This window comes from Branchiostoma belcheri, unplaced genomic scaffold (genome assembly GCF_001625305.1).
Source record: "Branchiostoma belcheri isolate BF01 breed outbred unplaced genomic scaffold, Haploidv18h27 scaffold94, whole genome shotgun sequence".
Lineage (NCBI taxonomy): Eukaryota > Metazoa > Chordata > Leptocardii > Amphioxiformes > Branchiostomatidae > Branchiostoma > Branchiostoma belcheri.
In genome coordinates this window covers 24,074-49,507 of record NW_017804620.1, presented here as the reverse complement: position 1 = coordinate 49,507, position 25,434 = coordinate 24,074, and the positions used below count along the sequence as shown (strand labels likewise).

The 25,434-nt window shown below is 44.4% G+C and overlaps 4 protein-coding genes across 4 annotated transcripts in view; 2 read left to right on the top strand and 2 right to left on the bottom strand.

Annotated features, from left to right (window-relative positions):
* The window catches only part of LOC109461530 (E3 ubiquitin-protein ligase TRIM71-like), a 3,896-nt gene extending 858 nt beyond the window's left edge, over positions 1 to 3,038 (top strand). Inside the window, exon 2 of the mRNA XM_019757910.1 lies at positions 2,827 to 3,038. Coding sequence (XP_019613469.1) covers positions 2,827 to 3,038 — 212 coding nt within the window. The remainder of the gene's footprint in view (positions 1 to 2,826) is intronic.
* Positions 3,039 to 4,576: 1,538 nt separating this feature from the next.
* LOC109461615 lies at positions 4,577 to 11,482 on the top strand. Its single transcript, XM_019757993.1, has 9 exons — positions 4,577 to 4,708; positions 7,201 to 7,313; positions 7,709 to 7,827; positions 8,189 to 8,322; positions 8,735 to 8,860; positions 9,104 to 9,218; positions 9,847 to 10,054; positions 10,468 to 10,609; positions 10,898 to 11,482. The coding sequence occupies exons 1-9, from the start codon at positions 4,598 to 4,600 to the stop codon at positions 11,480 to 11,482; spliced, it is 1,653 nt and encodes a 550-aa protein (XP_019613552.1). The 5' UTR covers positions 4,577 to 4,597.
* Positions 11,483 to 13,093: 1,611 nt separating this feature from the next.
* LOC109461610 lies at positions 13,094 to 20,888 on the bottom strand. Its single transcript, XM_019757987.1, has 10 exons — positions 20,756 to 20,888; positions 19,973 to 20,077; positions 17,573 to 17,685; positions 17,202 to 17,320; positions 16,607 to 16,740; positions 16,102 to 16,227; positions 15,392 to 15,506; positions 14,733 to 14,940; positions 14,237 to 14,378; positions 13,094 to 13,746 (listed from the first exon to the last, which is right to left on the bottom strand). Exons 2-10 carry the CDS (start codon positions 20,054 to 20,056, stop codon positions 13,165 to 13,167), a joined length of 1,623 nt encoding a protein of 540 aa, XP_019613546.1. The 5' UTR covers positions 20,057 to 20,077; positions 20,756 to 20,888; the 3' UTR covers positions 13,094 to 13,164.
* A 414-nt stretch (positions 20,889 to 21,302) lies between these two features.
* The window catches only part of LOC109461573 (mannose-6-phosphate isomerase-like), a 12,104-nt gene continuing 7,972 nt past the window's right edge, over positions 21,303 to 25,434 (bottom strand). Inside the window, exons 5-10 of the mRNA XM_019757946.1 lie at positions 24,746 to 24,777; positions 24,012 to 24,206; positions 23,441 to 23,614; positions 22,716 to 22,821; positions 22,188 to 22,302; positions 21,303 to 21,708 (exon numbers count right to left, since the gene is read on the bottom strand). Of these exons, the coding sequence (XP_019613505.1) occupies positions 21,493 to 21,708; positions 22,188 to 22,302; positions 22,716 to 22,821; positions 23,441 to 23,614; positions 24,012 to 24,206; positions 24,746 to 24,777 (838 nt within the window). The 3' untranslated portion in view covers positions 21,303 to 21,492. The remainder of the gene's footprint in view (positions 21,709 to 22,187; positions 22,303 to 22,715; positions 22,822 to 23,440; positions 23,615 to 24,011; positions 24,207 to 24,745; positions 24,778 to 25,434) is intronic.

Sequence of the window (25,434 nt, the reverse complement as noted above, 5' to 3'; positions counted from 1 at the left end):
ATTTCTTACGGTGAGTAAAAGTAGCTTTATGCACCAGGGCTCATGTGTGTGTGTGTGTGTGTGTGTGTGTGTGTGTGTGTGTGTCTGTGTGTGTAAGTGTGTGTGTGTGTGTGTGTGTGTTTGCGTGAGTGTGTGCGCGTGCGTGGCGTGTGTAAATGTAAATGTTTTCAATTTTGGTTTGGAAAATCCTTTTTTTATCACTCTTGACAAAAGGTTGTGACGTACAGCCGGAGAAGATCACGTTTGGCGGATGGGGAACACTACGTGAAAAATTTAGATTGATCTCGGGAGTTGCCGTGTCTGCTGACAATGAGATATTTGTGACTGATCGTGACAACAAACGAGTCCAGGTCTTCAGTATAGATGGGACCTTTCTCCGCCGCTTTCCAACGGTACTGCCGGGTGAAAGTAAGGCAATGTACGCTCATGGTGTTGCTTTGGACGTGGCGCCTGGCTACCTGTGGGTACTGATTACAAGAAGTAAATGGCCCTACAATGAAGGACATGTAGTAAAGTACAGCAAGAACGGACAGCCCATAACGAAATTTGACGTAAGCCTCTCCAAGAGCGTCTATCCCGTCATCGCGATGGACGCGCGCAACAATAAAGTTATCGTGGGAGGCAAAACAACCATTATGATGTTTGATCCAAACGGCTCTCGTATTTGGACTTCAGAAGTGCGTACGGTATACGGGATTTGGGGAGTCACATCGGACAAGGAGGGAAATGTCCTGCTGACGGATGGGTATAAAACCATCCAGAAGTACAATCCCTCCGGAGTAAAGATATTTGAATTCGGCACCTTTGGACAGGGGAAGGGGCAACTGAACTATCCCGTTGGTATTTGTCTTGACACCTCTGGTCGCATCATTGTGGCGAATACTAAAAACAACCGGGTAGACATGTTCACAAGCCAGGGCGAGTTTGTCCGCACCATCGCGAGCATTACATACCCGCGGGATGTCGCTATGGGACCATGTGGAGAGTTGGTTGTGACTAGCATATTTACAAGCACTGTAACTATCTTTCCACGAGCAAATAGTGCTTCCTTGAAGCCCTAAATTTAACGCATAGCCCAACATGGCATAGATTGTCAAAACTGTCGTCTTTGAGAATACATTTACCAATCTTAAGTGCACAAAATGGTTCTCCAGATGTTCAGGTCCAGACCTGTACCTAAATAAATCAGTGAAGGTTAGACATCCAGGTAATAAGATACGCCAAAAAGTGTAACTAACAAAAGGTAGTCATGATACTTGAAACGTTTGATCATTTCCAAAAGCATATCCAGTTGCTTAAGCAACTGTTTTTTTTTTTGCTGTACCTAAATAATTATACAGATACAGGTATTAAGTACATGGGGGACCAACATTGATTTGTAGTCTCTTTTTACTCCAGATTGTATTTGAAGTAAATATGTATATCCATATATTGTTTGAAGTTTGTAGGCCTAGGGCGCATTGCAAACTGCCATAGTGGTGACATGTCCATGTAACTTTGTGGTCAAATACCACCAACAACAACAAAAAAATTAATGCAGGAATGCGCAAGTTTATTGTAATAGGCTCAAGTATGTATTTCACTTTGTCGTCAACGTAGGGGGGGGGGCTTAAGGCCACGAGGAAGTCTAAATTAATGGCAAGATTTCGTGAATTCTTTAAAAAGAGATCACTTATTTCATTTATTTCCTATAGCAGATTGCCGTCACAATTTTGAGAATAGAATATGCCCTTGTCCTATAGAGTAGAGTGTTAAGAACCTTGATATGTTTATTCAATGTATGGTCGCCCACACACATACCAACTCCGGGCACTGAGTCTAGATTGTGTCGCTGAGGTCGGTTTTACCCCGCAACCACCCACAGAAGTCTCTCCGTGTGTACAAAATGTCTTTATCCGTGTTCTTCACATCTGAACAGAATTCCATTATTTGATATTTTTGTGTCATGAGACAATGCCTTAGACTTGGTCCCTCTGTGTCATTACACAATGTCTTAAACTTGGTCCCTCTGTGTCATGAGGCAATGCTAGGATATTGGATACGACAATGAACAAGATAATTTCTTACGGTGAGTAAAAGTAGCTTTATGCACCAGGGCCCATGTGTGTGTGTGTGTGTGTGTGTGAGTGTGTGTGTGCGCGTGAGTGTGTGCGCGTGCGTGGCGTGTGTAAATGTAAAAGTTTTATACTTTTTTTTTATCACTCATGACAAAAGGTTGTGACGTAAAGCAAGAGAAGATCACGTTTGGCGGGTACGGAACACAACCTGGAAAATTTAAATCTAACTCGGGAGTTGCCGTGTCTGCTGACAATGAGATATTTGTGACTGATCGTGTAAACAAACGAGTCCAGGTCTTCAGTATAAAGGGGACCTTTCTCCGCCGCTTTCAAACGGTACTGCCAGGTGAAAGTACGAGAATGTGCCCTTTGAGTGTTGCTATCGGTGTGGGGCCTGGCTACCTGTGGGTACTGGGGAGAAGGCACTCGCGCTCCAATGAAGGACATGTCGTACAGTACAGTAAGAACGGACAGCCCATCAAAACATTTGACGTAAGCCTCAAGAGCGTCTATCCCGTCATCGCGATGGACGTGCGCAACAATAAACTTATCGTGGGAGACAAAACAACCATTATGATGTTTGATCCAAACGGCTCTCGCCTTTGGAGTTCATGGGTACGCGGGATCGGGGGAGTTACATCGGATAACGACGGAAATGTCCTGCTGACGGATAGGCATAAAACCATCCAGAAGTACAATCCCTCCGGAGTAAAGATATTTGAATTCGGCACCTCTAGAAAGGGGCAACTGAACGTTCCCCGGCCTGAAGGTATTTGTCTGGACACCTCTGGTCTCATCATTGTGGCGAATTTTGGAAACAACCGGGTAGACATGTTTACAAGCCAGGGTGAGTTTGTCCGCACCATCGCGAACATTGAACTCGCGTGGGCTGTCGCTATGGGACCATGTGGAGAGTTGGTGGTCACTAGTAAATCAATAAACATTGTAACTATCATTCCTCGCCACTTGGTGGTCCCTTAACTCTCATGATAGTTCTCACTAGGCTATTGTGCATAGGGGCCCCCTATGCTTTGATTTGGATGCTGGTTGAAAAAAACAGCATAGGGTTTTTTTTTGGGGGGGGGCCTTTATAAACCTTCAAAAAATAAATAAAAAACATAACTTTAAACTTAAGCTGTAGCAAATGGAAAACTTTAACTTCACCAAATCTGACCCTCAATAAGTGACAAATGGTGTCTCAGTGGGATATATATATATATATATATATATATATATATATATATATATATATATATATATTACATAAAAACTTTGTTCCTCACAATTTGGTGTATACCTTACTACTAAACAGTTACGTAGCTGCTGCCATAATGCTGGTATATTAGACTACATGTAAAAAGGAATGTAAGATTTAAAAGTTTTTGAATTCTGCTTACTGTATTGTGATCAAATTGTCACGACAGTGTCGCAAAATGTAATAAGAGAAGATGTGATGAAAGGAAAGAATCAGAACAGGGCGACTACTGCTGTTTATTTGATTTATTGCTGTTTTTATGACGAATAAAAGACTTGTTTCTTGGTACACTCTGTTCTTTTATTTTATTTGTTTCCTAACATCGAATTTCGTATTTCCTTAGTATGTTCCAAATCTAGGCATCTTGTTTTTTCAGCCCTTCATGTTTTTTTTTTTTATATCGGGCTTTCGCATCAAATTTAACGTCTCCAGTGCATCCAAAAAATTACTTGGTGTGGCCTTAAGCTTATTATGGAACAAGAGTTCCACGATCCCATACCTTCGCCAAATGATGTTAACCATTCCCACTGACGAAATTATACATTTTTCTCATTGATGATGAAAATAAGATCCTCATTTCATTTCATTTCCATCATGGATTATATCAGTTGATCATAATAACCATTATCCACCCAATGACAGGCGGAAACCACGTGTAAAGCGGTTTCGCCGACTCAGTCTGAACAGGGCCTTTGTTGTCATTGACACGAAACGCTTTCGGTTTCCCAGAGGACCACAATGGGGTTTTTCGCTGCATGCCTTTTCCTTAAGATATGATCGCTCGCTTTTACTCTACGTAGTTCGCCGGCACTAAAGTGTATATAAACAAGCAATTATATGGCATAGGATTTTATTTCATTTAGCGCAAACGTACCCTATCAATGTAAACGTTGTCTGTAATGTCTGCCCTTCTGAATTTAGCATGAGGCCGCCTTCTAACCCCCATGCAGACCCACTTCCTATTTTTAGACCGTAAATCACATTATCAGGCGCATACATTAAGGAGGGCCTGCATGGGGGTCCCGACAACGTTCTACGCTGAATTGAATTTTGAGAGCTGGCAACGTATTACGCTGAATTAAAAACTCTCCCTATTACGTAAAATAAAACGGCGGATTGCTCTCTACGCAAAATTCGTCAATTACGCTCTACGTTGAATTAGAGCGGTCCGTCTACGCTCTATGTAGAATTAAAACGACCGATTACGGAAAAGGCCCCATTAAGACCCCCGAGCTCTGGGTCGCACGCGAGTTATTACCACAACAGTACTAGTTGTACATCAGACATGGACGAAGCTACGGAAGAATCAAGAGCACAGATGACATCTTCTTGTTCCAGTCTTGGTCTAGTTCTTAAAGAAGGGCGACTGCCTCCCGATAAGGATGAAATGCCTCAGGTAAGATCTGTGGTTGTTTGTTGTTGGTTTTCGTCAATGCAAACTGATTTGGGGGACTGAGAAAGGGATTTTGTTATCGCTGATCTTAAAACCAGCTCCCCTACGTCTTGTGTACTCTAAATATCAAATCATCTTTGTTCAAGTCATGATTTTAATTTAAAAAAAAGCTTATCATGGGTTGGGTTAAAAGGTGATCCAGTATTTTGCATCGCCAGTGTGGTAAAACACAGTCCCGGCATTATCACTCAAACACTTGCCGATTTTATCATAATGTCATGCAAATTTTAATTAGATGTTTCGCCCGTATTAACAGCTTTAGGGTGTTTAAGTCCAAAGGCCATTTCCTTATGTATTTTGTAAGCCTGGAAGCGATTTGTAAGATCGGAATCTACGTGTTTGCCTCCGTATCAGGCTTGGGGGTTTGGTTTGGTGGTCTTTTCGGCTGTTTTCTGATCAGCCCAGTTCTAAAAACGGGGGTAATTCAGCCAGCCCGGCTATGATGTCTATATGCTATCAGAAAATAGCACATAAAAGACCATGAATACCCCCAAAACCCCCAGTTTTTGGCGTGCTATGGAGGCTAGAAGTAGGTCAGGCTGGGTAGGTCACGCGGCAAGACACGTCAGGTGTGCAAGACTCACCTACTTAATAACAATAGGGCTGAAATTGTATAGAGGCAAGACCGGTTTCTTCAATAGACGTGATCAACTCACCTGGTTGTTTCCTTTCATTCAACCTGCGTGAATGATTCAGAAATTGCTGTGCTGTTTTGTTGGATATATATTCAACCCGGTACATGCAGGTTCTCCAGGGTTCATCTAGAGATTAAAATTGTATAGAGGCAAAACCGGTTTCTTCAATAGACGTGATCAACTTACCTGGTTGTTAAGTTTCATTCAACCTGCATGACTGAATAAGAGATTTTTGGATGCTGGTTGCAAATTATGTATGGAGCTTCAACAAATTTGGACAGATCTATTAGCTATAGACTCATTTGCTTCGGCCATTTGTTTGGGCCGTTTGCTTGCCTTGTAAAGCAAAGACCTGAGTGTGTGTATAGTAATACTATTATACCGTATGACGTAACGCTAATGCTGTGTAATCTCCAAGCAGATGCCGTGCGTTTTCGGGCTTACGATATCGGGGTGGTGGTTTACCTAGAGCTGCATGAAGAAGAAATGAACAAAAATGACCCCCAAAAATTCTGAAACACAATCAAGAATACATACCAAAATAGTAACAAAGTGTAGCGCAGCACTCAAGTTTTTAAACTTATTTAACGGCGCCACACAATTAACATGCTTGTTGCAACGTATGTATGGAGACAATATTGGTTTCAACGAATTTGAACAGATCTAATTTGGTCATTTGTTTGCTTTGTAGAGCGTGACCGGTAATACTAGTACTAGACTAAGTACGTCGTATGACGTAACGCTAATTCTGTGTAATGTACAAAAAGACGCCGTGCGTTTTCGGGCTCACGATATCGGGGTGGTGGCTTAGAGTAGGTCATTACGGTCAGGTAGGACTGCCGGTGTCCAGTTTAGACCTCTCCTCATTGCTTCTCTGCTTGTACGAAAATCATGGTCAGCCCATAGCAGGCTTATAGAACTGGGGTTTTGGTGGTCTTCGGCTGTTTTCTGATTAGCCTCCGTAGCAGGCTTATAGAACTGGGGTTTTGGTGGTCTTCGGCTGTTTTCTGATTAGCCCAGTTCTAAACGGGGGTAATTCAACCAGGCCGGCTATGTTGTCTATATGCAATCAGAAAATAGCACATAATCATAAAAGCTCCCAAAGACCACGAAGACCCCAAAACTCCCAGTTTTTGGTATGTTATGGAGGCTACATCATGGTGGGTTTTAGTGGATGGTCTAAAGACCTGTAGTTGTACATGACCGGATGTTTTTCCACATGTCTGTCCAGTCGTGCCTTGAAAGCATTCACAGATGGTGGAAGTGATAATGATTTCAAGGATAGACTGGAGAAACATCCGGTCATGTACAACCGGTCCCGTGTTCACTTGGAGCTGCAAGGAGATGAAATGAACAACAAACCAAAAACATTTCTTTAACACAGACCCTCCATGAGTAGTCCCTTGTTTATATATTGTAAACTGAGGTTTTACGACATTAATTTGGGGCAATTTTAGTTGATATTTATTTAAGCCATTGGGCAAATAAGATACTGCCTGGCCAATTTGATACTGTCTTGGTGGCTACGAAAAGATCTGCCAGGAGATTGGATGGATTTTAACCTCTATTTCCCCAGAGACAGGACCTGTGTGTACGGGATGACCGCCATCTTGGATCCACACAATCCACCAACATGGCGACTATAGCTAACATTAACTATCTCCCCCAGACCCTCCGTGCCGATGTCCGGTGGTACCAGAGACAGGACCTGTGGGTCTGGCTGTACGGGATGGCCGCCATCTTGGATCCACACATTCCACCAACATGGCGACTATAGCTAACATTAACTCTCTCCCCCAGACCCCCCGTGCCGATGTCCGGTGGTACCAGAGACAGGACCTGTGGGTCTGGCTGTACGGGATGGTTTTCATTGGCGGCCTGATAGGAGCCATATTCGGAATCGGCAGTTACAGGTGGGTTTTACAGAAGTAGTTAAACACATTCTCTAAGACGTTATAGTGGTGTCCTAAGATTAAAACATTACCCAACACTGCCGTGGAACCGTATCTTGAAGTAAGGTGCATGAAATGGGAAATGTACGACAAAGTTGCTGTGCACTGACGCTAGATGTTACTTGGTGCATAGTACACCAAGTAATAGTGCACTGTGAACCATGCAACACCTTTAGTGCACTATGCGCCAAGTAACATCTAGCGTCAGTGCACAGCAAACCAGTCAGAATTACCCTGATGAAGATGACAGACGGTCATCAAAACGTCGGCTCGTAAAAAAGTGATAAATGTGATCAAAAACTTTGCTATTCATAAATAAAGCATGTTTTCTGATTGCACCATGTACCATGTACCAGGGGTTGGTACGCGCCTGTCGGGTTCGCCTATAACGTCACCAACACGACCCGACAGCGGTTCTTACCGGAGCCGTACGTCCTGGAGCCCGGGGTCAAGGGCAGACAGCATCCGGGCTCAGGTAGGTTTTCTTCATTTTCTGCCGCTTTCTGCTTTTTTATGGAAAGAAAGAAAGATAGAGAATTGAACTACAACATTTTTATGTTTACTGAAGGAAAACATATTGTTATAATGCTACGTTTCCTCTTCTTCTTCTTCTTCCGTTCCAAACACTGACTTCTGACCTAGCCAATGACCTGATTTGTTAACGTCTGTCACCATGGTAACTGGTGTTGGGTTACATAATGTTGCAATTTCATGGTCTCCTCTGCTCCTGTCACCAAATGCGCTCCTTGCGGCAAAACCAAAACTGCAGGTCCCGCCTCATTTTGACGCTGTCTGAGTAACATTAACATGCGTGTTTTCACTGTTATGTTTTTTAGATGGTCGCTGGTACTTCTGGAAGCTGCGGCCAGAACTGGTGACTCCGTGGACTCAACTGTTCGTGTGGGGCTGTTACACCGTCCACCAGCTGCTGGCCTGGTGGCTCCTGTACCTGGCACAGGTCAACCAACAGGTGAGCTAACACAGGTGAACTAGGCCTATGCCGCTACAGGTGCGCTAGTCGTAACTCAAGCATTTTACTTTTTTACTTTTTATATCGTTTTTGCTCAGTTTCTTCCTCTTCGTCTTCTCCAAACAGTGACCTCTGACCTGACCAATGACAGGATTTGTTGACGTCTGTCACCATGGTGACTGGTGTTAGGTCACATAATGTTGCAATTTCATGGTCTGCTCTGCTTCTGTCACCATATACTAGTGGTAACGCTACATGTATGTGAATGTATTTGAGTAAGAATTAACAGATCAGACCATGTCCGAAGGTAAACATTATGCATTTGCTTTGCAAATGTAATTCTCTAGTAGTATTTGTATTTTCAATAAAATAAATCCGTCATTTTAACTGTACGCGTCCAATTTCCCCGCAGTCCCAGAAGGGTAAGAAGTACTCCCCGCGGCTGAGTAAGTACAACTGGGCAGCTGTGGCCGTGCACACCTTCTTCCACCTGATGCACCTGGCGCAGACGCACGTGACGTACGACGCAACCGCACAGGTGAGACGTTGACGTCTGTCACCATGGTAACTGGTGTTGGGTTACATAATGTTGCAATTTTATAGTAGGAGGGATCTATACTCCTGTCTGACCATATATATATATATGTATGAATGTATTTGAGTCAGAATTAACAGAGCATACCATGTGTGAAGGTAAACATTATGCATTTGCTTGGCAAATGTTACCTTTCTAGTTGCTTTTCCCAGTCATTCATCTATCTCTCTTCAACCCCTTGCCTAGGACGTGACAATCGGGAGTTCTCAGGGCTCGGTTATCGTTGCTCTGCTGTTTGTGATGATCATAGAGTTCCGGGACAGAGGCGTGTTCTTCGGCTGGCCAAACGTCAAAAGCACAGGTAAGGCCTAGCAATGTTAACGTTATCAAGCAAGTTTAAGCTGCAATTTCCAACACAACAAATTGGACTCACCCAAATTTTCGACTGTACAACTACAGTCTTTGTCAAGGAATGAGCAATCCACCGCTTCCGTGACGTCACGCAGATAATAAACGTGACTCCGTGAGCAGTGGATCATAGGTTGCAGAAAGTCTGTGGCGCCCCCCGTCTCTGTTGAGGGATGGTTGTTCAGTCCAATTTGTTGTGTTGGAAATTGCAGTTTAAACTTGCTTCATTATGATTTCTACCAATACAGATGAACTTTCAAGATAATGTTAACGTTGTCACTAGAAAAATAATACTTTTATCAGCACTCTTAAAACATCCAAATAAACCCAGATGACAAATGGGAGACTCGCTCTATTCTAATGGCCCCAGATAACCCTAAATGGAATATGTGTTCTGTTCCAATGGCCGCAGGTTACCCCAAATGGAATACACATTCTGTTCCTATGACCGCCGGTGAACTCGAAAATAATATTTCATCCTAAATTCATGCTACCTGTACAAACACAATTACAGGTTTCAGTTATTGAAATAACTAAGGCGACTAACAAAGATCTGTGGATTTTCATTCTGTAATTTCTAGATAAAATCGGAAAAGCCATGCGGTCCTGGTCACGTGAGTCCGTGAGCCTTATAAGGAAGTACCACGGTTACCTCATCATGTGGGCTGCAGTCTACACCTTCTGGTACCATCCAATGGAAAACACGCTGGGTCACGTGATGGGGTTTTTCCACACCTGGATTCTGATGCTTCAAGGAAGCCTCTTCTACACAGATCTTCACCTCAACAGGTAAGACAAAAAAAGATTTAAAAAAATGTTGTCTCGCAAACTTTACCTGGACAAATTTCTAAGACTCTTAACAGGCCTTGTTATATCCAGAACCATGCTTTATCCAGAACTATGCTTAGCCATGGTTTTTGGATAGACCACGCATATCCAGAATCCTGTGACAAATCAGTGCCAGGGACAAATCTACGTTCTTGGATTCGCGGCGACTATCAAAAACCGTGCCTGATCCTAACCCTAACCTATTCAGACATGGAACTAGATAGGTTCGGTGCTCGGTTATTGACATAACTAAATGCTAGTTATGCAAACCAGGCGCTAATTTGCATAATTTATTGACGGATACTGGCGAGAGCTAATTTGCATAATTTACTGATAGATACCGGCAATAGCTAATTTGCATAATTTATGTGCAGATACTGGCGGTTCACCCTGGAGGTTTGGGTGACTCTACACGGCGGGCTGGTGGCCTGGCAGACCGGCGGACCGGACCAGATGGGCACCAAGCTGTGGCCCATGTTCACTTTCGGGTTCGCCACGCTCATAGTGCTCACTCAGGTACGTTTGGCAAAGATGTAGTGTTGTGTGACATCTTCGATCTTTAAGGTCAATGACCTGAACCAGACGGCTGTCGCCATGGTAACTGATGCTGTAGCAGACACCCTGTGGTGTTTGATTGCATTATGTAGCAAGTAGCAGGACAGAGCACACACACACACACACACACACACACATAATAACACACACATATATATATAACAATATGTATTTGTCGGGCAAATTAAAGTTGCCAATTCTTGTTAACGTTGATTGTCCTAATTAACCCATAATTAACGTTAATTACAGATCTTCACCCTGCCGTTCTGGAGGCATCTGCCGGCCTGGTCGCGCGGCGTCCCAGCCCTTCTGTACCTGGGCGTGCTGCTGTACTGCTACAGCTGGATACCTGACGAAAACGGGCGGCCATGGACACGCCTTCGGGAACCCTTCCTCATCCCGCTCAACCAGTATCTCTTTCCGCTCGTCATATGTGGCCTTGTCACCTTTGGCCTTTACGTCGAACGTAAAGTGGCCAATGGGAAGGGAGGGCGTAGTTTGAGTGATTTGGGGAGGGTGGGGTATCTAGTAGCGTCCTTGTGTATGTATGTTATCATAGTGGTACTTTCGTGGTCGCTGCAGTACTACGATGCCCCGATACCAGGACCTGCTATGATGTTCGTGCATGTGCCTGTGTTTATAATCTTCGCTGTCGTGTCCGCATTCCTGGTGAAAAGAGTGGTGGAAGCTCCGGGAGAGAAGGTCAAGGTTTGTCCAAACACGGAGAGTGGTGAGATTCCAGGAAAAGGAATTCCCGGAACGTTCTATGGCCAGGTCAGCGTGATCGAACTGGAACAAGGGCAGCTGCAGCTTAAGGAGTCCGCCTTAAAGTGATTTTGATAGTTTTAATCTCTCAAGATTACAAACTTAAGACATTATGGCAGCGTAGAAACCACCATTCGTAAGCCTCACCGATAAGAATGAAATATATGCTGAAAAATCCTTACCTTATTTGGTTATTTGCTAAAGTGATTTAGCTTTAATTTTCAAGATCCCAAGAAATTGTCTCGGTACACAACTGGATAGATATTTGAGTAGAGTAGAGTCTAAGGTCAGGTAGGACTTCTAGTTTGAACTGCTACTTCTCTATCTCCTCTTTAACGGTCTGTGGACCTACCAACATTTCGGTAGCCTTTCTACCACATTCCTCAGGGCAATGCTGACTGGAAGTCCTCATTGTGAAGCATTGTGAGCAATGCGGTCCCAAGCGTGACTTCTTTTTCTCAATTCATTCCGCTCATCGATGTACTGATTTTGTCACCTAACGCATTCCATTTACCCTTTCCCTTTCTTTCTTTGCCTCCGCACACTGAAGGTTATTGGTTAATGTTGTTTTCGGTGCCGTTTGTTTTTGGATGTGATGGTAGATTTGTGAACAGCAACTCGAGAAGTTGTGGAAGGATCTTTATGAGATTTGGTATGTGGCACGCTGTCGGCAAAACAAAAGACAGGTTTGCCAATGGTCTTAGTCACCAAAAATGTTGCTGTATATGTATATGTACCTGGCATATGTTGTACTTATATACTGAAATTATATTTGTGTATGTATTTTATTTCATATATTATCATTATTATTATATTTTCACGTCGAAAGGTATCTATGGGGTGTCGTTTTATTTAACATTTTTCTTGTGTGTAACAAATCTAACTAATTTAGCTATTGATGTACAGATATATTCGTTTTTCTTGTTGTTGCATATTCTTGCGTTGTACAGTTGTATTACATGGAGTGAATTACATGGTGTAGATATGTACCTATTATGTACATAAGATTAAATAGATCACAAAGAGATGGAATAGAGTATCCACCTAGATTTTATTACGAGAGCCTTCGATGTTAGACGATATTAAAAGTGGCACATTTATTAAGTATTATAATACCATAAATGTAATGCAATTCACTGAATAAAAGCGGTATATTTCACCTATCTTATAGTTTCAAAAGGGTTGTTCACGAAGACTTCAATTATAAAAAAAATAATAAATTAGTTACTATTAAATTTACATTCACATAATTAAAACATAAACATCTATTTACCTTATATCAGATATATATAGCATGATGTGAGTTGTCATTCTAGCCACATTTGCAACAGAAGCAGCAAGAAATGCTGGTGGGAAAGGGAGACATTAACTTTTTGGCGACGTCTCAGGGAGGAGCCTAATGGTACAGTATTGTGTGCAGTTTGCAAGAATTCTAGGAATGGTACAGGCATTTTGTCCACAAGAATGGAATGTCCACAGGCATGTCTCTGACCCACATCTATGCCCATATTTCTGGAAACCCTTGGGAAAACCTGTCTTCCCTGGATGGCCCTACTTTCTGTGACCCCGGGGCTAGTTCATTATACACTCGGGAGGAGTGCACTGTATTTGTCTAGACTTAACAGGTACCAAGTCTTCTTCAAAATCATGAAATGATGGCAGTGCCATGCAAACAATAACCCTAACAGCATTGAACTACCGTCGCCATGGCAATGTATGTTTTCATTGCCAGTCTTGTTTCAACTATCAGATCAGGGCAAAACAGTTTCCTTGACCTTGCCGTCGTCCAATGACATTGGAATCGAACCGTAACTTCCTGGAACGCCCTTTCCGGGAATCTCGTGGTTTTCCCGCGCTTTTTCGAATTCGACATTGACCTTCTTGACTTTCGCTTCAACTACCCTTCTGACAAAAAATCCTGCTACCACAACAAACATGATCCAAATGGCCTCATGGACCACCATCATGGATGCACCTGAAATCTGCAAGTCATAATACTGAATAGCCCAGGCAATTATAATAACAGCCAAATACATCAACAAGAAGCCCCAAGCATACGCAAATCGCCCGAACGTGCTCAATGCGTTGTTAGGGCTGCTGCCATTGGTCAGTTTGCGTTCTACGTAGAGGCCGAAGGTCACGAGGACACATATGACCAGGGCAAAGCCCCAGTTGTTGAAAGGGATGACGATTGGTTCCCAGAGTCGCGTCCAAGGGCGTCCGGTTCTATCCGGGATCCAGCTGTAGCAGTAGAGCATCACGGGAAGGAACGCCACGGCGGGGACGACACGTGACCAGGCAGGAAGGTGCTTCCAGAAAGGCAGACCGAACAGCTGTGAATGCAAGAGGAACAGTTCAAGGTCATGTAAGACACCCGCAAGAAACAAGTAGTCAGAGGTACGTTGCTTGCTTCGATTTGCTTCGAGGGCTGAAGTTATAATAACTTTGAGCATAGACATTGGTGATCTAACGTTGTGTGTGTCTGTTTTCTGTGTGTGTTTCTGTGTGTCTGTGTGTGTGTGTGTGTGTCTGTATGTATATATGTGTGTGTGTGTGTTTGTGTGTGTGTTTGTGCGTGTCAGTGTGTGTGTGTCTGTGTGTGTTTGTGTGTCTGTGTGTGTCTGTGTGTCTGTGTGTGTTTGTGTGTGTGTTTGTGTGTCTGTGTGTGTGCGTGTCAGTGTGTTTGTGTGTGTGTGTGTTTGTGTGTGTGTCAGTGTGTTTGTGTGTGTGTGTGTTTGTGTGTGTGTATGTACGCTTGTGTGTGTGTGTGTGCATCTGTGTGTGTACTTAAATGGGTTTACGTTAATTACACACATGACGTACCTGAGTGAGCACTATGAGCGTGGCGAACCCGAAAGCGAACATGGGCCACAGCTTGGTGCCCATCTGGTCCGGTCCGCCGGTCTGCCAGGCCACCAGCCCGCCGTGTAGAGTCACCCAAACCTCCAGGCTGAACCGCCAGTATCTGCACAGAAATTATGCAAATTAGCTCCGATTTACATGAATTATGCAAATTAGCTCCAGATTTGCATAACAAGCTCCAAACACTGACCTCTGACCTAGCCAATGACCTGATTTGTTGACGTCTGTCACCATAGTAACTGGTGTTGTGTTACATAATGTTGCAATTTCATAGTGAGAAGGATCTATACTCCTGTCTGACCATATATATGAAAATGTGTATTTGAGTCAGAATTAACAGAGCAGACCATATGCAAAGGTAAACATTATGCATTTCTTTGGCAAATGTTACCGTTCTAGTTGCAAATAGCTTTTACAGGTCAAAGATTAATCGAATACGGGGCAAAGGTGAACCCACCTGTTAAGATGAAGGTCTGTGTACACGAGGCTTCCCTGCAACATCAGAATCCAGGTGTGGAAAAACCCCATCACGTGACCCAGCGTGTTTTCCATGGGATGGTACCAGAAGGTGTAGACTGCAGCCCACATGATGACATAACCATGGTACTTCCGGACCAGGCGTACAGACTCACGTGACCAGGACCGCATGGCTTTTCCGACTTTGTCTTGGGTATGAAAATCAGTATGTTAAAAAAACAATTTCTTTCAAAAGCAAGCTTTACAAAATAACAAAAGGTCGATGACTTCATACCTTCGTCATGTATGAGTCTGGGTTGTCAGAGATTTGCTAGGAGGAAGAATCTTGGACACAGAACCGGAATTCTTTGCACGAGGGATTAAAGAGGCCATCTACATCAGGGCACTGCAACCATCATTCAACAGAGACGGGGGGCGCCACAGACTTTCTTTAACCTACTACGTACCCAATGCTCACGGAGTCACGTGTGTTATCTGCGTGACGTCACGGAAGCGGTGGATTGCTCATTCCATGACAAAGACTGGAGTTGTACAGTCGAAAATTTGGGTGAGTCCAATTTGTTGTGTTGGAAATTACAGTTTAAAGTTGTTTCATAATGATTTCTACCAACACAGATGAACTTTCAAGATAAGTCTTACCTGTACTTGTGACGTTAGGCCAGCCGAAAAACACGCCTCTGTCCCGGAACTCTATCGCCATCACAAACAGCAGAGCCACGATAACTGAGCCCTGGGAGCTGCCGATGGAAACATCCTGAGAAGAAAAAACAGTTTGAAAACTTGTCAACTGCAGTTACTGTAGTTATTACCTTCGTCAGAAGGTTATGTGTTTAGGTACACCATACATACTGCTTGCTGATTTTGTGATCGGTCATAACTTGGGGTGAGATGCATGTATCTTTATGATATTTGGTAGGTAGGATGAAATTGGGAAAAGGAAGGTTATGGTCAATTTTGGGTACGTACTCTAGCGGTTTTGTAAGGTACTTCAGCGGGGTACATGGTTATGATATCTCGTGCTTGATTTTTGAGTGGGACTTAGATGTTTGGTTACTAAGTATCTGGTGTGATTTTCAGCAAAATATCTGCTTTTTTAGCTTCTGTGGTCATTTTTATGATGGAATGTGACTAGACGGGATAACTTGTGATGTTGTGGATATTTTATTACAGTTTTCTGTAGGTAGCTTGTAGTGGTGAAAAGGAAGGTTAAGTTCGAATTTGGGCATTTTAGTGGCTTTCTAAGGTATTTCAGTCAGGTGGTGTATTGGATGTTGGCCTGCCAGTCGATGATATTTTTCTTACAAATTTGATACTGATTTGATTTGAACACCTAAGATGCCCTTTCTCACCTGTGCGGTTGCGTCGTACGTCAGGTGAGTCTGCGCCAGGTGCAGCAGGTGGAAGAAGGTGTGCACGGCCACAGCTGCCCAGGTGTATCTGTTGAGATTGGTGGAATACTTTTTACCCTTCTCTGCCTGAAAAAGGAAAAAGGGAGCACTTGATTTGATTTGATTTATTGAAATTGCAACAATGCAATACACATGGGACACAGGCAGCAGTTGCTGGTGTTGTGTCCCCACATAGAAACAAATACTGGGCAGACAATACTCATTTTCCCTTGAGTCTAGTGGGGAAAGTCGTGTAAAGTGCCTTTCCCAAGGGCACAAGATCAGTGGCATGTGAGGACTCGAACCCGGGACCTCTTGATTCCGAGTCGCTCACGCTGCCGTTGCGCCACACGACCCCACTTAGTTTGTTTAATTGTTATTACCTTGTTTCGTCACACAGTGTGCCAAAATTCAATTCCTAATAGAGTAAGCTCACCTGTTGGTTGACCTGTAAGTGTTAGCTCACCTGTTGGTTGACCTGTGCCAGGTACAGGAGCCACCAGGCCAGCAGCTGGTGGACGGTATAACAGCCCCACACGAACAGACGCGTCCACGGAGTCACCAGTTCTGGCCGCAGCTTCCAAAAGTACCATCGAGCCGCTAGGGGGCAAAAACTACCATTATTATCGATAGGTATGATTATGATATTTATAAGTAACTTTGTAAGACGAGGGAAAGAGGCCATACACATCAGAACAACAGCATCTATCTCTTAACTAAGACGGGGCCAATACAAACTTCGGGGGAACCTTTGACCCCTTACTGACGTCACCGTTCCGTTCGGGTGCACGTGACAAAGGCTTGCGGTCATTTCAACTTGAGGAGGGTCAGAGGACTGGTAGTAATCTTTTTGGTGTCACTTTTAGTGCACAATCAGTGTAGGAAATCTTTTATATGTTTTGACTTTTCGTAGTTAACTCCTTTTATAAGCGGGTGCACAGGTGGAAAACTGTTACTTCTAGGGGTAAAAGGGGCAATGAACTAATAGTGAATTAGTGATCTTAGTGATGACAAATGTTGCTGTTGTCACAGTTTTCTTCCAAAGTGACTTGTAAAGCTACCTGGATCGACGCCTTGTCTTCCTTTAACGCCTTCTTCCGGTTCGTACGGCTCCGGTAAAAACCGCTCTCGGGTCGTGTTGGTGTCATTATAGGCGAGCCCGCTAGGGGCGTACCATCCTCTGCAAGTAGAACAAGACTGGCAATGAAAACATACATTGCCATGGCGACGGTGGTTGCTGTTAGGGTTATTGTTTGCATGGTACTGCCATGATTTTATGATTTTGAGGAAGCCTTCGTACCTGTTAAGTCCAGACAGATGCAGTGCACTCCTCCCCTGAGTGTATAGTGAACAAGCCCCGGGGTTACAGAAAGACTCGATTTACACATAAAATTCATAAGAAAAATTTTAAGGAATTCCAAGACATGCCCACCTGTAACTGCCCAGTCCAAAAATGGCTCCTATCATTGCGCCAATGAAAACCATCCCGTACAGCCAGACCCACAGGTCCTGTCTCTGGTACCACCGGACATCGGCACGGGGGGTCTGGGGGATAGAGGTAATATGAGCTATAGCCGCCATGTTGGTGGAATGTGTGGATCCAATATGGCGGCCATCCCTTACAGCCAGACCCACAGGGCCGATTTCTACTATCTATTCAGCCTGCAAAGGAGTCTGGTGGAGACTACCATGATATGTGACCCAAAAACTTTTACTGTTTCGAGCGATGTTTGTCCGCCCTGTTTGTTCTGTTGTTGACTTGGTGTAATATTAACTAGGGGGGTCAAACTGCCCTGACCTGTACTGCCAAATGTCATCTAGTCTGACCTTATTGTTAAATAGATGTAGTAATTCATTATTGTCAACAACGCTGGCTGTATAGAAGAATGATTTAGTTGAAGGAGTTTTTGCCGTTTTGAAGTTTGGATCGCCGCGCATCGGAGGGAAGACAACAACCTTTCGCGGCCAGACTCCCCAGGCCAATTCTCTCTCCTTTTTTGCAGAATTCTACGATCCGTATTTTCGCAGAAATACATGGTACAGGCTTGGGAAATAGTATGTTGCTTCGTTCACAAAAAGACTCTCTGACCACTATAACTACGATAATCATCTTCAAAAAACCTACACTATACACACACACAACACCTACCAAAACAATATCACACTGTCTATTTGTCATATGTTTCGTTGTACATTGCGTATCGTTGCCGCCTCTAGGGCTAGCCATTTGTAGTAAGCCATTGCCTAGTTGGGTAGACCTACACATCTATCCCAAGAATCTTCTGTACTGCCAATTATTGGAGACTGTCTTATAGCCACCAAAACATCTGCCTGGAGATTAGCCTTTAGGCGTTACTAGCCTCTTTTGTGTTCCACTGTTTGAAATCCTTATATTGTTGACTTAACGGCTGTTTTACAAGGACGTGACTACGCAAGCCGATGTAAGCTAACTGAAGGTTTGCGGGGGAGTGGCGCTACGTGCGGTTGTGGAACCTGGTAATGGATGTTCAAAGGTTACACAAGCCACCTGTTGCTTGGTACAAGATACAAGAAACGCACGTAGCAATATAAAAGCCTCCTGTGCAGGCTTTCTAGTGGCTGGCGTTTGTTGCTACGAGCGCGGTTAGAGCGCAATGCCTTTTTTTCAGTTTCGGGGAGAGCTGTAGATGAGGGTAGGGATTTCAGGGAAGAAAGCGGTATGAGGGAGCTATATCCTCCAGCACAAGAGTAACATTATACACAGCAGTTAAAATCTTGCCAGTTGCACGTTGCAAAATTTCATGCACAGGTGTCTCGGTGTAGGTTTGCTTGTAGAAAATGCAGAATACACACACAACACATCTTGTTCTTATTAGTTAATTATAACAACTGTTACATTAACATGAATATTTCTAAATAAGGGCAGGATGCATTTCCCTGTACCTAATTAGAATCATTGGATCATCAAATGGAGGATACTCCCAATAATGAAACTTCTCCAGCTTTTTCTGGCATTTCGGATGTGAGATTTCAAACGTTACCTGTAGTCCTGTTGTGAAAGGTTTTCTGATATCTCCCAATCCCGCTGTTATCACGCAGTTTTCAGCAGGACCTATGGGTGCTTGGGTTCCGCGACCTTGTCGTCTGGTGACGTTGGTATCCTCCCTGGTCGCATCCATGTCTTAAGACTGCCGATTCCTTCTTATCTTCGTTCCTTCTTCATTTCGCCAATGCTTGTCTGTCCTCAGGATTTTGTGACTTCGGGTGTCACATAAACTACTGCTTGTTGGCAATACGCCAAGCAGATCTTTCTAGTCTCTACCAGACTAACTACGCTGGCTATATATCGATCATGGAGACTAATTGCCAGGGGAGTTTGGCCGCCTTGCCTTATTCCCGTAGAAAGGCCTGGTAGAGGCTAGTTCGGCCCGTGAATAGTACGATTGACACCTTATAGCTCAGCATTGTATGTTGTAATGCCGACAATCGCCGTGAGAAAGCTGGTTGGACGGCTGCTATAATATAACCTAATACGCAACGTTATGACGGAAGAAGCAATATTTCAATATGCATAAACTGACAGCGTTTCTTCAGTCGAACCACCGAAAGATTTTCGCCTCCACCAGGCCTTTCTACGGGAATACGGATCGTAGCATTCGGCAACAAAAGAGAGTAAAATTGGCAAAGGGAGTCCGGCCGCGGGGAGGTAGTTTCCTTCCCTCCGAAGGCCAGTCAAACCTACAAGGAGACCAAACTCCCCTGGCAAATATTCTCCTATATATAGCCAGCGTAGATAGTCTGGTAGAGACCATGGTATACAGTAGCTACTAGGCTATAAGTTTTTAGTACTTACCCTTTGCTGTTTGGATTCTTGTAGGACCAGCCCTGAGGTCGAGGCGGATAGCTTTGAGTCGGGAGCCTTCACCGTGTCTTCCATGGCTCAGTTGTTCCTCAAGCGCTGGGGTGAAGAGGTGAGGTACGGGCAAAGTCCAGGGTTAGCCTCTATAACAAGATTTTGGGTCGTGCCGTTCTTCAAGGATACCTGTAGTTGCTTGGTAACTAGAAGGTTCAATAACCGCCTTGTTGTAAACCATATGGGTAATAGTTGTGCGGCCTTGCCGAATGCGGTCGTGGGTATGCCATATGGTGAGTGGACTATGATATGCTCAAGTATATATACAAATGTATATATATATAGTTTTTTATTAACTTTATTCCGCACATTTATGACGTACAGCGGAAAGATAAGGGATTGCTTATCCAAACCTTAAACACCTTGTAAAGAAGTCAGATAAAACAAAAAAAGACCGAGTTGTGATCGGCTTGTAAAGTGTTTGTCTTCCAACGAAGGACAGGCACTCACTCATTCACTCACTCATTCACTCACTCACTCACTCACTCACTCACTCACTCACTCACTCACTCACTCACTCACTCACTCACTCACTCACTCACTCACTCACTCACTCACTCACTGATACTACAGGGACTGCCGAAAGGGGAAACAATATAGAAGACACACACAATGTCTAGGAGTGGTCAAGGGGATAACTTAAACGTCTGTATTATCTCTAAGTCATTCATTCACTCACTCATTGTGTCTGAGTATCGTCACCCTGACCTTACTGATACGCACCTGAACTTGACTGACTGGTTCTTATGGTGTTCCAGTTCTGTAGACGTGAACTTGAAGTCGGGACTAGCGGTGAAGATCTCCTTCTCGGTTGAGTTGAAGGCCAGCGCCTTATGTAAGCTTACGTAACGGTCCCTTATCGGCCTTACATAATGTCCTGCGTGAGTGAACTCTCGTGACCTTTCCCTTTATCCGGTATCCGGTTACATACTAGTATTATTAACTTTCTAAAGGTTTGTACCATTGCAAGAGTAGGGGTGGCGGGAAGACAAAAGATTTGAGTACACTACTCTCCAAGCAGAGGTTGAAGGCTGAGGGGGAAACAGCGAACATCAAAACGGAATAACGTAGCCTCGTGTATCATGTAAATTCGATTTTAATTCAGCGTTATACACACTGTGAAAACGAATAAAGTCCTCTTGTATCTTGTAAAGAGCTTTATCGTTTCAACGTAGAGGTAGACAAACGAGGTAGGCTATTCTCGTTTAGAACTTTTGAGCTTAATTTACTAAAAACAATATCGCAGGAATGCATCCTGAATTGTGTTGTAGTTTAACCTTTTCCCAGCTGCCTAATCTGGTAACCAAGACAAATCTCCAAGCAGATCCTAGGCTGGCGTATTGGACCCTCTCTGGCCAAATATAATGGATACTGCCTGGCCAATTTGATACGGTCTTTGCCACCCTAGTATCTGCTTGGAGATTACCTAACGGGAACCTTAGCAGACTGAGGGTTAAAATCTAGACCGGGCAGTAGGCGCGGAACATTAGAAGGCCCCTTGAGCTGATTTTTAGCCGCACGTCCTGATTGGCTGAGATGAAGATAGCGGCCCCGCGCTTGAAGCTGATTGGTTCTCCGGCGGTGACGTTGGTGCCGGTGGCGTCGCCCTTGACAACCAGCACGATGCTGGCACTGCTCATGCGCGATATGACGTAGGACTTGGTCTTAGACGGGATCTGGGAAAGAAAAAAGATATGCACAACGACATATTTACAACAATAAGAAAGATTAAGAAAGCTTACTAGAGACAGACACACACACACACACACACACGCATGCACACATGTACACATACCAAACACACACACACACACACACACACACACACACACACACACACACACACACACACACACACATACACACACACAGAAATAAATGTACACGGACACATACACACCGATACGGAGAGACAGACAGACACAGACCGACTGGCGACACGGAGATACACAAACACAGAGAGACACATTCAGGGCGACACTGTGAGACATACACACAGACACACATCACACACACACACACACACACACACACTCACACACACACATAAATATAGACAGACAGACAGACAGATTACTTACAAATCAACGAGGACTGAACGTCATATAACACATAAAGTTTTTTTTTAAACAGAGACATTTTACAATGATCGTACCTCTATCTTGGCGACCGCGAAGTCGTCGATGCCTGGATCGTAGAACACGACGTTCGGGTCGGAAGGGTCGGGCTTGGTCCGCATGATCTTATCGGAGCACGGGGCGGGCTCGTACCTGGATTTAGATAGGAAAAACACAAGGTCTTCTCTTCAACTTGCAATTGTTTGAATAGAGCTTATCTGTGTTTGTAGAAATCATAGTTACCTCCATGAAAAATGTCTGTCTGTGTATACCTCCAGAAAAATGGAGGTATTGTTTTTGGCGTGTCTCTGTGTGTGTCTGTCTGTGTGTCTGTCTGTCTGTGTGTTTGTGTTTCCGCACGTACATCTGCAGTCAGCATAACTTCAGAACGCCTTTATGGATTGTGATGATATTTGGTATGTTGGTAGGTCGTAGGAAGACAAAGGTCAAGGTCAAATATGCTCCTCCTGTTGGCTGACCTTGGTGCTGCAGCAGAACTTCCGGTTTTTGAATCTTTTAAGGTACAAAAACAGGAAAAATCCAGGGATAAGATACTAGTAACTGACCTGAGCATCTCGCTGAGGGTCTCGAAGTCGTTGAGGCGGCTGAACTGTTTGTCTGTCAGGCCGCCGCACACCACGTTATCCCCGTTCGCAAGGACCTCCACACAGTCTGCAAATATAACAAACAAAACACCTGCAGTTCAAACGGCGGCCGCTAGGGGAGTGTTGTATACAGAACCGTGTGAATGAACGTATTCAGAACTGTACTTTATTCAAAATCAGTCGTGAATAGTCCTCAAGTATTCATAACCGTGCCTGGGGCAAACCCATGTTCTTGGATACACGGAGACTATCCATAACCGTGTCAGAACCTCCACACAGTCTAGAAATAACAAACAAAACATCTGCAGTTCCATCAGGAGCCGCTAGGGGACTGTTGTATCGAGAACCGCACTTTATCAAGAGCCATGCACAGGCATGATTCTGGATAGTCCTCAAGCACCCAGAACCGTGCCTGACGCAAATCTACGTTCTTGGACACATGGAGACTATCCAGAACCGTGCCTGATCCTAACCCTCAGGCATAGAACTAGACAGGTATGCTTCTGGGTATGATACACAGCGCCTTTGCTCGTTCTCAACACACAAGCGTTCACAGGATGCGAAATCAGCACCAAGGAAAGCGCCTTCTGTTTTTCGGCTTTGCCTCACAAAATCTTTAACCCCCCAACATGGCGGACGCTAGGTTACGTCACGGTCACGTGAGTGCCAACGACGTTGTGACGTACCTCCGGATATGTACGCATGCGCCTCGTTGACGGGCACGTCGATGGCCTGGCTGGGTCCGATGTCCACCACGTTCAGCAGGTAGATGGAAAAGCACCCCCTATCGGCGGGATACTGTCGGTGCAGCTGTAGGAACAGCTCGCCGTTGCTAGCCGTAACGTCTCGGCCCGCGGCAACTATATATGAAGAAGGAAAGGAAAACAACTAGAACTAGAGAAGTAACATTAATTTGCAAAGCAAATGCATAATGTTTACCTTCGGACATGGTCTGCCTTGTTAATTTTTACTCAAACACATTCACATACATGTACTACGAGTATATGGTGACAGGAGTAGAGCAGACCATTAAATTGCAACATTATGTAACCCAACACCAGTCACCATGGTGGCAGACGTCAACAAATCATGTCATTGGTCAGGTCAGAGGTCACTGTTTGGAGAAGAAGAAGAAGAGGAAGAAACGGAGCAAAAACATTATGTTTTCCTTCGGTAAACATAAAAAGTCGAACATACGCCCTAACCCATTCAGGCACAGAACTAGAGAGGCACAGTTCTGGATACAATACCACTTACTTTCTTTCTTCATCCTCTTGTCCATGACAGCCAGCAGCCTGGCGACTACCTCTTCGTTGCAGACCATGAGCGCGTGGAAGCACTTCTTCAGGGCCCGGAGCGCCGCTTTCTGGTGGGCGGGGTCGGACGCGCCTGCCGCCGAGAGAAACTCCTCCGCCGCCTCGGCGCCGATCGCCTCGTAAAACTCAGGAATCTCTGTAAGAAAGCACAACCATAGGTAGATGAAGGTTAGACATCCAGGTAATAAGATACGCCAAAAAGCAGTTACTCAAGCAACTGGATATGATTTTGGAAACGGTCAAACGTTTCAGCTATTATCCACTAGCTTTCGTCAGTGACTGAGAGACCAGAGAAGAAATGCCCGATCATAGAGTCTTCAAAGGAGGGTTTGCATGTGACATTCAACATAACAACGCTCGAAATGAGTTGACTATTCAAACCTCTACAATTTATCCCAATTTCTCAAAACTTACAGACAAACAAAAAACTGTTATTCTTTTGACTTCCCAAAACCCACAAATTTTAGAAAAGGTGGGACATTACATCTTCCATGGTTTACAAAAGAGAAGTCAAACCCTTCAGACATAGTTTTAGACATAGCAATAGTTTTAGACAATTAGATTTCATTATGTACATTTTAGTAATTTAAACTCTGTTTCAATCTTCTTGAAACAGAAAACACTCACAAATGATATCAGTTAACTTGGTGGTTTGCTAAGGGTGGACCGGCGTACCTTTGAGGTACCCCGCTATCTCCCCCAGTGGCCTGAAGCCGCACATGCCCCGCATGGCAATCAGAGCGATGGCGATCTCATCCATCCATCCATCCATCCATCCATCCATCCACCCATCCATCCATCCATCCATCCATCCATCCATCCACACTGTACCCACCCACATACACACTGTCCCAACATACACACTGTCCATCCATCCAACCATCCATCCATCCATCCATCCATCCATCCATCCTTCCTTCCATCCATCCATCCATCCATCCATCCATCCATCCATCCATCCATCCATCCACCCATCCAGCCATCTGGTGGATCCATTATAAGGACACTGTACCCACCCACATACACACTGTACCCACCCACATACACACTGTACCCACCCACATACACACTGTACCCACCCACACACGTGCCCACCCACATACACACTGTACCCACCCACACACGTACCCACCCACATACACACTGTACCCACCCACCCACACACTGTACCCACCCACATACACACTGTACCCACCCACATACACACTGTACCCACCCACATACACACTGTACCCACCCACATACACACTGTACCCACCCACATACACACTGTACCCACCCACATACACACTGTACCCACCCACCCACACACTGTACCTACCCACATACACACTGTACCCACCCACATACACACTGTACCCACC

What these genes read in the sequence shown, in the direction of transcription:
- LOC109461615 (XM_019757993.1), top strand. Translation starts at nt 4,598, where the DNA reads ATGGACGAAGCTACGGAAGAATCAAGAGCACAGATGACATCTTCTTGT. An exon ending in CAGACAGCATCCGGGCTCAG is followed by an intron (nt 7,828 to 8,188) that starts GTAGGTTTTCTT and finishes TATGTTTTTTAG; the next exon opens with ATGGTCGCTGGTACTTCTGG. An exon ending in ACAGATCTTCACCTCAACAG is followed by an intron (nt 10,055 to 10,467) that starts GTAAGACAAAAA and finishes ATTTATGTGCAG; the next exon opens with ATACTGGCGGTTCACCCTGG.
- LOC109461610 (XM_019757987.1), bottom strand. Translation starts at nt 20,056, where the DNA reads ATGGAAGACACGGTGAAGGCTCCCGACTCAAAGCTATCCGCCTCGACC. An exon ending in AAGAATCCAAACAGCAAAGG is followed by an intron (nt 17,686 to 19,972) that starts GTAAGTACTAAA and finishes TCTATCCCCCAG; the next exon opens with ACCCCCCGTGCCGATGTCCG. An exon ending in CGTACGACGCAACCGCACAG is followed by an intron (nt 15,507 to 16,101) that starts GTGAGAAAGGGC and finishes TTTTCTTCTCAG; the next exon opens with GATGTTTCCATCGGCAGCTC.